The sequence below is a fragment of the Panthera uncia genome, chromosome B1 (assembly GCF_023721935.1).
Source record: "Panthera uncia isolate 11264 chromosome B1, Puncia_PCG_1.0, whole genome shotgun sequence".
NCBI classification, from domain to species: domain Eukaryota; kingdom Metazoa; phylum Chordata; class Mammalia; order Carnivora; family Felidae; genus Panthera; species Panthera uncia.
The window spans coordinates 92315474-92328096 of NC_064811.1; the positions used below are offsets into that span (position 1 = coordinate 92315474).

Sequence of the window (12623 nt, forward strand, 5' to 3'; positions counted from 1 at the left end):
AAAAAAAAAAAAAAAAAAAATATATATATATATATATATGTATATATATATATATAAATACAGATGAAAATTAAATACAAAATAAGTTTGTGTTTGTATCATGTGTACTGTTAGCTAAGTTTGAAAATGACTTTTAACAGTAATCTATAATCTAACACTAATATTCATTTTTTTAAAGGCAAGTTTTGCCCTTGTACAACAAAACAATCAAAACTAATCATGCATCATACTTAAAATTTCTTAACAAAACCATCTGTAACACTTCTAGTTGTTATTATTATTTTTTAAAATTAAATTGAGCCATCCAGGCACCCCAGTAACACTTCTAGTTTAATAAAAAAAAAATTGAAGAGGTGCTTGGGTGCCTCAATCAGTTGAACTGCTGACTCTTGATTTCAGTTCAGGTCATGATTTCATGGTTTGTGAGTTTGAGCCCAGCATCAGGCTCCGTGCTAACAGCCCTGCCCCTCTCCCTCTCTCTCTGCTCCTACCCTGCTCTCTCTCTCTCTAAAAAATAAATAAGTAAACATTTTTTTTTAATGAAAAATTCTAACTTGTAAAAGATAATACTGTCATTTCCTACTTTTGACACTCAATTTGACCTGAAATTAGAATATAAGTTACTGTTGAAAACTGGAATGGACATATGGAAAATAACAAATCTCAAGTAGAGAATTTAATATGAAAGTTCACAATATAAGATACTATGTTTTCTCACAGCTATCCTACTTACATTAAGCAGCAACCAATTATAATAAAATAGGAAGATAAGTCATACCTATGAGACAAGATGTAAAAATTTGCTTATAATGAGCAGGAGACTGAAAAACAGCCGGTATATGAATTTGCCTTTGGGGAAGATAAGCAGATTTTATTTTCTGCCCATTTGGGAAGCACAGCTCAGAGCCACTTATCCCCTGAAATGGAATAATTCAAGTTATTATAACAACTCCAGAAAAATACTGTCTACTAATGAGTAAATTATTTTCTATGGATGTTTAACACATTTTTTTGATTTTTCAGAATCCTTGAAAATCATTTTCTGATTTTATTATTATTAGTAGTAGTAGTAGTAGTAGTAGTATTTTAGAGAGAGAGAGCACAAGCAAGGGAGCAGGGCAGAGGGAGAGAGACAGAGAATCTTAAGCAACCTCTATGCTCAGCGCAGAGCCGGATGCAGGGTTCCATTCCATGACCTTGGGATCATGACCCGGCTGATATCAAGAGTCAGATGCTCAATCGACGGAGCCACCCAGGCGCTCTTCATTTTCTCATTTTAAATGAGATACCAAGTATAGCAAGAATGGCTACGCATCGCATTTTTAATCATATAAATAAGACTAAACGTGGGGCGCCTGGGTGGCTCTGTCGGTTGAGTATTCAACTTCAGCTCAGATCATGATCTCATGATTCATGAGTTTGAGCCCCATATTGGGCCCACTGCTGTCAGGGCAGATTTCGCTTTGGATCCTCCGTTCCCTTGTCTCTCTGCCCCTCCCCCACTTACCCTCTCTCTCTCAAAAATAAATGAACATTAAAAAAAAACAAAACTAACCATTTCTGGTCTGCCTCTTAATAAGTTTGTAAAAACTTTTTTCTAGGAAAAACTTAGCTGATGTGAACGGATCATTATGTGTTTCTATTTCCGGTTACAACTACAATAGAATTTTGTAAAACCAATGTATAAGATATAACTTTACCCTAATCATGATCTGATTGGCAAAATTGAGCTGATAGTGAAAAATGAAAACAATCACAGTAATAGTAGTGGCAGAAGTGGAAACAGTTGGAGCTATCATTTATTAAGTACCTATTACGTGCCAGATACCACATAATTTCTTTTAATGCTCATAACTACTAGGTAAGATTTTAAGTCAAAGAAGATATGACTATAGCTAGAGTTCTGTAAAACTCAAAAAAAGAAGTCATTAGCTCTAAAAGTAAAATCATTGCTCCTATATGATTTTGGTAATTCTTTTGTTGAAATTCAAACACTAACTATTGGAAACAATGCACCAAGATACATTGGCTCATTTCCTCACCTGTAAATCTCCTGTTACACTGTAGTTGCAGCAGGCAGACTCTCCTAACACATTGTGAATTTTCTCAGTCTTGGTAGTCTGCTTTAAATTCAAAGACAGTGCTTTCTTTCTGGAAATCAAATCCTGACTGCTAAAATCCTGTTGCTGCTGATGGAGCATGTCTTTTATCATTTGCAAATGCATGGAGCTTTCATTCACAGCATCACTCTGTCTTTCACCTATGTCACTACAATGTGTCCCAGAAACAACCTCAGCAAAGAAGCCATCTGTTACTTTATCAACTACATTTACAGTAGTCAAGTTGCACTGGGGTATGTTTTGATATTTCAGCCACTTGCTTTGAGTAGATATATTATTGAGAAGTAAAACATCCTTTGGAGTCACTTCTCTGGATTCTTTAGAGAAGGAAGTTTCACTTTGGTTGTCAAGTCCAAAGCTAAAAGAAAGAACCGCTGACTTTTCACCCAAGTTGAATATGGGGGAACCAGAAGATTCTTGCCTGTCATAGATGATGTCGTATGAACGAGAATCTAAATCAGGTGACCTATCAACACGTGGCAAAGTAATAAGTGGAACTCGGGTTCTACTTACTAATGGAAGCCTTTGAAAGTTCTTATTCCCCAGAGAACTGGGTTTTTTGATAACTGGAAAAAAAAAAAAAAAAAAGAGCTCATTAAATAAAAATGTATTATGGCCATCAACTAGGCTCTAAAAACCAGTAGCTATCTATACAAGAAAGATAAAGTAACAACTTGCCTTGCCAAAACAAAAAAACAAAAAACAAAAATAGGTAATTTTAGTTCCTTTTTTATAATAAAATATTTTTAATGATTTTAGTCTCAAAAAAATGAAGATTTCAAAGCTCAAGAGACTCAAACTTTTTTAAGGTTAATGCATTTGAAATCCTTCCCTTTTTCTTTTTCCCTTAGCTAAGATTCCCCCCAACCCACCACCACCAATCACTAGATTATATTTACATAGCACTTAACTTTTCAAAGTACTTTACAACCATGAAGGGATTTATTATTCTCATTTTACAGATGAGATTGCCAAGGCCTAGAGGTAACATGACTATCAACTGGCAGAGTCAGGACATGAACTGAGAACTGGTTTTTTGTTCTTAATTGTATATTCCTACTCCAGAGACTGAAGTTCATGGTTTATTTATCTATGTGACTGTAACTTCCTTTATATTTACTATACCCATGAAGTGATATGTTAACCTTCAGGGTAAAGAAGATAGTTAGCTTTATTCTGATCTATGGGTATGTGGTAAGAGTATAATTCTCCTAAACTAGATTTGGGCTGAGTTTTAGAATTCCTTCTGTCAGCAGTATTAGTAATAAATATATTCCTAAAATGTAAAAAGCAATAATAAATATTTGTTCAATAAATAAATGAATAAATAATACTGTATGGGAGCTATATAAGCTTAACGTTTTTATCTGACAATGCTATGGTTTCCTATTTTATAATAATGTACCTTCTTGACAGAGTTAATATTTGTTTGAAATAAAATTTGGGGATCATTTGGGTAGGTAGTAGAGCAGTAAGTGAGCAAATGATATTCTTTTATAGTGTTATTTTATAATTCTAACAAGCCAATCAAGCAACCTGACAGAAAAGTTAAAACATCATTAAAGAGTAAAAGATTGGCACAAAAATAGACATATAGATCAAGGGACAGAGTAGTGTCCAGAAATAAGCCCACACTTATGGTCGTACAACAAAGGAGGCAAGAATATACAATTGAGAAAAGACAATCTCTTCAACAAATGGTGCTGGGAAAACTGGAGAGCTACATGCAAAAGAATAAAACTGGACCACTTTTTTACACGAGACACAAAAATAAAATGGATTAAAGACCTAAATGTGAGACCTGATGTCATAAAACTCCTAGAAAAGAACATAGACAGTAATTTCTTTGACACTGGCCATAGAAACGTTTTCCTAGATAGGTCTCCCCACGCAAGGGCAACAAAAGCAAAATTAAACTATTGGGACTGCACCAAAATAAAGCTTTTGCACAGTGAAGGAAACCATGAACAAAAGAAAAAGGCAACCTACTGAATGGAAGAAGATATTTGCAAATGATATATCAGATAAGGGATTAATATCCCAAATATATAAACAACTTATGTGACTCAACACCAAAAAAAGCCAATAATCTGATTAAAATGGGCAGAGGAACCAAGGCACCTGGGTGGCTTAGTCAGTTAAGGGTCCAACTTTAGTTCAGGTCATAATCTCATGGCTCGTGAGTTTGAGCCCCACACCAGGCTCTGCATTGTCATCGCCAAGCCTGCTTCAGATCTTTTGTCTCCCTCTCTCTCTGCCCCTCCCCCATTCTTGCTCGCTCCCTCTCTCTCTTGCTCTCTCAAAAATAATATAACATAAATAAAATAAAATAGGCAGAGGACCAGAAGAGACATTCTCCCAAAGACATACAGATGACCAATAGACACATGTAAAAATGTTCACTAATCATCAGGGAAATGCAAATTAAAATCACAATGAGATATCACTTTACACCTGTCAGAATGGCCAAAATCAAAAAGACAAGAAATAACAAGTGTTGGCAAGGATGTGGAGAAAAATGAACACTGCACTGTTGGTGGGAATGCAAATTGGTGCAGCAACTATGGAAAACAGTATGGAATTCCTCAAAAAATTGAAAATAGAACTACCATATGATCTAGTAATTCCACTGCTGGGTATTTACCCAAAGAAAATGAAAACACTAATTTGAAAAGATATATGCACCCCTATGTCTACTGCAGCATTGTTTTCAATAGGTAAGATATGGAAGCAACCCAAGTATCCATTCGTGAATGGATAAAGAAGAGGTAGTACATACCTACCCACACAACACACACACACAAACACAATGGGATATTACTCAGCCATAAAAAAATGAAATCTTGCCATTTGTAACAACACAGATGGGCCTACAGGGTATAATCCTAAGTGAAATAAGTCAGAGAAAGACAAATATATTATTTCACCCATATGTGGAATTTAAGAATCAAATGAACAAAGAAAAATGGAGATAAAAAAACAGACTCTAACATACAGAGAATAAACTGGTGGTTTCCAGAGGGGAAGTGGGCAGGAGGAGGAGGGAAAGAGATAAAGGGATTAAGAGTACACTTATCTTGATAAGCATTGAGAAATGTTTAAAGTTGTTAAATCATTACACTATACACCTGAAACTAATATAACACTACATGTTAATCATACTTGAATAAAAAATTAAGAAATCAAGAGTAAGATTCATGCTTTAACTATGAAAATCATCTATTATTCCATTGTCACTTCGTTTGTTTTCGATACCCACTCCTCCCATACTGACTTTCCCCTACCTTGCTTCCTCTACTAGCCATACCCACTAAACCTTCTTCAACCCAACTACCCATTCACATTACAAAGTTGGTGGGTTTTTTTTGTTCTTTTTTTTGTATTGTCCACTCCCCAAAATTACCTACAACTTCATCCCTTACCCAACATAACTTCGGAATCAGGGAAGATACGTTGGTGAGATTTCAAGAAAAGAGAGAGGGAAAGAAAAGTTAGTGGAAAGAATCCTACAGAATGTACTGTACTTATCAAGAAGCAGGAAATTACTCATAGGGAAGACTTAAAATGTATGAAAACACAGAGATCTGAGAATGCAACTGTGGTAGCAACAGTTGGAAGAGTTCCCTGATTTTGCCAGGATCCCAAAGCAAAAAAGGGGAAACTAAGGGGTTATACCAAAGTCAACCAATGGTGTAAATCAGACATTCACAATGAATCATTCCCTGGGAGGGGAGGGCACTATAGAGGGGCCCGACTCTGGAGTTGCAGCTGTGAGAAGTACTGCAATGATGGAAGACATCTGCAGAGGTCTGTCATGAGAAGTTGAGAGGAGAAGAAGGACCTGAGAGTTAGAAGGGTGTATTGTATTTGGAAGTAAGAGCCATCTCAAATAGAAAAGTGGTGTGGGAAGGATTGAGGGGGATGACACTGAATCTGGTTTTAAGATATTTTTAGTTTAGTGACAATTTCTCAAATAAAAAACTTCATTTTACACATATAAGTATCATTAGGGCAGCAGGGTAGCAACTGTCTAAGCTGAGGAAGTAAAGGTCACCAGGTAAAGTTCTTGCTTTCAGGGACTCCGTAGAGAATTCTAGCACAAAGTCTTCATCTCTTGAGTTCAAAGAAAAAGTAGAAACAGGGTTTAAGGTCGAGATCTTTTGCTCTGGTGATGTCATCTATTCAGAAAGAAGAAACAAAATTACTAACCAAATGTTACTACATTTTTTCCCTATAGTTTGAATGAATTCTAGTAATCTATATCATACAAATAATGCTTTGAAGCACATTATGTAGAGCTACAGTAGGGCAAAAACTCTTCCCAAAGGGACAGGATAAACTCACTAAAATCAATAAGAATAATAAAAAAATAAAACGCAGAACATAAAAACCATTGGATTTATTTGAAATGCGTCAGATCCTGACTTAGACTGATCTGGGTTATGGGGATTTGGTTCTGAAGATGAATTTCTAGTCAATAGGGCTTAAGACTAACTCAGATTTCATGTTTGAAGATGTGAAGGTAAAACTTCCTGCAGACTCATGGAATGAACAGCTTTCTGTTATGTCCTCAGGTCTAGGGTTTATCTACAGTTGACCTAAACTTGAAGATACTACTCCCAAATGGACTGAACTTTTTTGATCTATTCCAGACATGAATAGTCATATTACTCATTATGTTATTCTCCTTAGAACAGTATTTAATTTTCTTGCTGCTTCCAGAAATTAATCACTTTAAAAATATAATATGATGATCACATTTTATATATATATATATATATATATATATATATATATATATATATATTTGTATAACAATAGAATGAAAGAATAAAAGTTTGGAAGAATACATACCAAACTGTTAAGAGTGGTTGGTTTCTAATGCAGGTGGAATTAAGGAGAAAGGATTCTTGTAACTTTGTGTACTTCTGAATGGTTTAAATTTTTTAGAATGTGCATGTCTTTTTTTTTTTCAGTATATTACAATAAAGTTAAAAAATGTATATATAAATTTTAAAACACTCTCTTAATTAGTCATTTGGTTCTAGGTGCTGTGCTAGGAAATAAGGATGTGAAGATGATTACTCATGATCCCCACATTCAGGGAGTTCAGTCTAGTAGAAGAAACTGACAAATCAATGGGAAATTACATTCAATCATCACCATAGTAATAGTCTTATTATAATAACAAATTCTTACTATGTGCTAGGGACTGTCCTAAGTACCTTTTAGTTTTAACTTATTTGATCCTTACACAACCATATGAGGTCAGTACTCTCATTTTCCTTATTTTACAACTGAGAGAATTGAGAAAAAGAGTAGTTAAGCAATTAAACTTGTTTAAACTCATCCAGCTTATTAGCAGCAGAGTTGGGATTCAAACCTAGGCAGCCTAGATTGTATTGCACTTTCAACAAAAGTAACAATAATGGGCAATACTTACTGAGTATGCACCTTGTTCCCACAGTACATTCTCTATCAACCAGCCACAGGTTTCTTTCTAAACATAAGTTTAATCATTTCACTCTTCTCATTAAAACTAATGGTTCCCAAACTCTCTCAAAGTACAAAGCTCTGAAAATGTCCTACCCAGTTGCCCTATAAGATTAGGTCCTTTACTTCCTTTCTGATCTCACTTCCTACCACTTTCCCCTTCGTTTGTTCACTCATTCCATAGCTACCTCCTTGCTGTTCTACAAATTGGCCAGCATTCCTCTGCCTCAAAACCTTTCCATTTGCTATTCCTTATGCCTGGGATGCTCTTCCTCCAGATATCTGCATGGCATGCGTGTCCTCTCCCTTCCTCTCTTTTCTTTCAGTTCTCCACCCCAGTGTTTTATTAGAGAGGCCCTATTTTACCTATAAAATAGAACTCCATCCCTCTTACACAGCTTTATTGTTCTCCACAGCACTTAAACCCTCTAAGGTACTATATACTTGCTTATTATCTGTCTCCTTTCATCAGAAGGCAAGCTCCAGGAGAGCAGATCTTTGCCTGTTTTATTCATAGGCCTATCTCTAACACATAGAACAGTGCAACATACAGTAGATGCCCCCAAAATATTTGAGGAATGAGTGGCTGATCAATTAAATATGTTACTCTTTTTAAGGAATTCTCCATATCCAGTCACTACTTTCTTACATCTCATTTACCATTTAATCCATCTAAACTGGTTTCAATCCTCACTATTTCACTGAAACTGCTCTTGCCAAAGTCACCAATGACCCTCAAGTTGCCACATGAACCTGTTTCTGTCATTTTACCAATGTCTCCACAATAACTGACATAGCAAACCCTCCCTACCCCCCAATTCTTAAGAATGGGATATAACACATTCTCCTTTCTCTACACACTCTTGAAATGAACCCATCCATTCTCAGTGCTTTAAACTTTGCTATGTGCAAATGATCATGCAAACTTCTCTGAACCAGACCCACGTATCCGATTTCTAACTTTACATGTCTACCTGACTGATTCACAGGTGTTTCTGTCTGTTCCTATGTATTCACCAAACCCGCTCCTCCCTGCTATGGACTGAATTGTGTTCCCCACAAATTCAGATGTTGAAGCCCTAACCCCAATGTAACTGTACTTGGAGACATGGCCTCTAATAGGTAACAAAGTCTAAATGATAAATGAGGTCATAAGAGTGGGGCTGTGATCTGACAGAATTAGTGGTCTTATAAAAAGAGAGCTTGCATTCACCTGCTCTCTTTCTTTCTTTCCATGTGTACACATCGAGGAAAGGCCATGTGAGGACACAGTGAGAAGGTAGCTGTCTGCAAGCCAGGAAGACAGTCCTCATGAGAAACCAAATTAGCCAGAACTATGATCTTGGACTTCTGGCTTCCAAAATTCTGACAAAATAAATTTCTGCTGTGTAAGAGACACATTCTGCAGTATTTTGTTATGGCAATCCCGGCAGACTAATACACTCCTCCTTCTTACTCCACGCAGTGAAAATCACACAATTGTTAAGTCAGATAGCCAGGAATCTTTCTTCTCCCTTTTCCTTCACCCTAACTATCTGCATTCAATCCATCAACATCCATGCTTCTAACTCCTTTCACTGCCACAATGCCTATCCTCAAGTCCCTATCAATTTAGTCTCCTCTAAACTGGTTTCTCTGTTTCCACCACAGCATCCATTAAACCCATCTACCACAGAGCAACCAGCAAACCTTTTAAAAATGTAAATTAAGTCATGTAATTTTCTGCTGAAAACCCTTCATGGATTTCCCTGAGGAACACAGAGGACTATCAAAATTCTTTACCTCACCTGTAAGATTGTGTGTCTGCCCCTGCTCACTTTTCCAATCTCTAATTACCACTTTCATGCTCTACAATCCCACTACTCTGGCTTTCGTCCACTTTCTCAAGCCCACTCAACTCTTTTTGATCTCAGGGTATTTATACTTGCAGTTTCTTTACAAGGTATGTTCCTCCCCCTACAGCTGCCACAGCTGGAAAAGCCCTAAAGTAGATTTATCCATAAAGTAGATTCCCCTATTTCAGAGTACGTTCATAGCTTTCTTACATAGCAATTATCTCAATTTATTTGTTTGCTTGCACTCTTGATTAACATCTCTCTCCCTCCTTTAACCATCTCATCCTCTTTCTCCTTGGCCTTTAAAGACAGAGATCATACATACCTATTTTGTCCATCACTCTATACCCAAGTCTTACAAGTTCTGACCTACAGAGGGTATTTGGTATTGGTGAATTGCTATGTATTCATGAATTTTATATTTCACAGTAAAATTTCATAGTATATTCCACACATGTTCCATATATTTACAATTAAGATTATGCCTAGGCATTGTATATCAGTTGTTATTATTGTCGGAACACTTTTTCTATTATGTTTTCTAACTGGTTCAGGAAAGCTATTAATTTTTTTTTTTTTTTTTTTTTTTTTTAGCGTTTATTTATTTTTGAGACGTAGAGAGACAAAGCATGAACGGGGGAGGGTCAGAGAGAGGGAGACACAGAATCTGAAACAGGCTCCAGGCTCTGAGCTGTCAGCACAGAGCCCGACGCGGGGCTCGAACTCACGGACCGCGAGATCATGACCTGGGCCAAAGCAATTTTTTAAGTTTATCTTGCCTTCAACTAACTTACAAAATTCTTCTTAAACTTCTAATTTTTAATTGATTCTTCTATTTCTTCCTCTCTAATTATGTATGCCTCCTATGTCATGTCATATTAGAAAATTCAAAACACCTTTGAATAATAAGATGGTAGTCATCTACATTTTGTTAATTATTCTAACAGAAATTTTGCTGCTTGTTTTATCGTTAAAATAATGTTGGCTGGTTATTGATAAACTTTATCATGTTAAAAATGATCCAACCTTAAAATTTTTATCTTTTTCGTTTTTAATGGATTCATTTCTTCTAAGACTACCAAGATTTTTTACTACCAACTATTAAAACTTTGCTTACACTGTACCTTATTTGCTTCCAATGAAGTCCTCTCTGCTGATTTAAAATTAGAATCCAAATAATGATATGAACGTTCTGACTTTTTCGGAGAGAAATCTAAAATTGCTGTGGAGAAAAAAAAAAAAAAAAAAAAAAGCATGGATTTTTACATAATGGTTTGTTCAATGTCAAATAACTTTTTAATGTTATGTTTTATTTAGAATTTACTTACAGTCATTTTCAACTGTGTCCTTATTAGACTCAGCTCTCACTTGAAAATTGTCTTCAATATTAAAACTAATACCTCCTTTTGGAAAGTCGTCTTCATCTGGGAACTAGAAAACAGAGATCCATTTATCAGTTTATTTAGTAAAAAGAAACTGTGTGTGTGTGTGTGTGTGTGTGTGTATCTATATCTTTATCTACCTCTCTATATATACACACATAGCTTGTAGTTATAACGAGACACAGACAAACAGAAAACAATATGTTATGAAACCAATTCTTGTCAGGGAAAGTAGAGTATATTACATTTCATCTATTCTTACAGTTCACATTTCTTATACCTTAACACCACTGAAATGCAGATGAATCCTGTGATGACACTTTTACATCTCTATAGCACCAGCAATGGTTGTAACATAGTTGGTATTGCTGTGCAAGTGAAACTATATGCAAGTTAGACATACTGTTCACATATTGGTCACTTAAATAGGAGTTTGCACTAACATTACCATGTTATGAAATTTTGCTGTTTAAATGTATTCAAAAGGATGACATTATCATTTGCCATTGAACAAAAAAGTCTTGTGTTCCCAGAAGGGCAAGGAAACAAAGCAGGGTGATATACCTTATTTGTAGTATACAAATAAATCCAAGACTTCTTTCAATAAATATAACATTAAAAATCTAAGTGAAAGTGAAAAAGTTCTAGAGATCTGTTTCACAACATTGTAAATATACTTCACATGACTGAACCATACACATAAAAACGGATGAGGTTGGAAACTTTATGATGTGTTTTTTACCACAATAAAAAGTTTTCAATAAAAAGTCTAAGTGATAAAGCATCGTATGTTAACTGACTGTTCTTCTTTCGTAGTGGTGTATAATAGAACAGTGCGCCTTTCAATCAGTGAGAGCACCTGAGAATTTAATGAACTACAGAATTTTTTTTAAAGTTCAGAGACTGCTATATGCAATTTGCCACACTCACACCAAAAAAATTCTCTCTGGTCCTAGATCTATCTGGTCATTTTGCCTTAAAACATATCATAGAAACTCATGATACAAAACATTACCATAACCAATGTATGTAAAAATAATTAGAAATAAAACAAATGGGGGTGCCTGGCTGGCTCAGTCGGTACAGCATGTGACTCTTAAGCTCAGGGTGGTGAGTTCAAGCCCCACATTGGACACGGAATAAAAATAAAATAAATAAAACAAATGGATACAAATTTCATTTTCAATATGAGTGCCTCTATTCTCCTCAAAAAAACCATAGGAAATAAGACACAAAAACATCTTTTATCTTTGATGAAACTAAGAAACAATGGTAACCTTTAACAACCATATATTAAGAGGATGGGGAAGAATACAAACTTCATCATATGAAAGAAAGTCACACCAAAGTACCTATTACAGGGGAGTCCAATGACAAGTAAACTGATTTACCCCTATAACCACGGAAACACTTAGAAACTATGCCGTCCACAGGGGCTGCTGAAAAAGTAGGCTACAAAAGGCTAAAAACATTTGATAGAAGCTTTAGAATGAGAAAAATCAAGAAAATAATGGGGAGGAAATTACCAAAAAATTATTTGTAAAAAAATTTTTACAGGACTGGTGGACTTGTATCTGCAGGATAGATTCACTGAGAATTCAATATCCAGTATTAATAAAACCTGAAGGAAGGTTCATCACTGTGAAATTTCAGGAATAAAGAATACAAAGAAAATATGCTTAAAAACCTCTAGGAGAAAATACTGCTAAATTTAAATTTAAAAAGAAAAATAGCAGATCATATCCAATTTCTATATTTAGCCTATCAATCAAGGATGACAACAGAATAAAAAT

The 12623-nt window shown here is 35.3% G+C and overlaps 1 protein-coding gene across 6 annotated transcripts in view; it reads right to left on the bottom strand.

Annotated features, from left to right (window-relative positions):
• The window catches only part of ZGRF1 (zinc finger GRF-type containing 1), a 91168-nt gene that overhangs the window by 38424 nt on the left and 40121 nt on the right, over nucleotides 1–12623 (bottom strand). For 4 of the 6 annotated variants that reach the window (XM_049631056.1, XM_049631054.1, XM_049631055.1 and 1 more), the window contains 5 exons: nucleotides 10777–10879; nucleotides 10573–10670; nucleotides 6175–6298; nucleotides 2043–2686; nucleotides 779–917 (listed from right to left, as the gene is read on the bottom strand). In XM_049631056.1, the coding sequence (XP_049487013.1) occupies nucleotides 779–917; nucleotides 2043–2686; nucleotides 6175–6298; nucleotides 10573–10670; nucleotides 10777–10879 (1108 nt within the window). The remainder of the gene's footprint in view (nucleotides 1–778; nucleotides 918–2042; nucleotides 2687–6174; nucleotides 6299–10572; nucleotides 10671–10776; nucleotides 10880–12623) is intronic. The other 2 variants (XM_049631057.1, XM_049631058.1) reach the window with 1 other exon arrangement.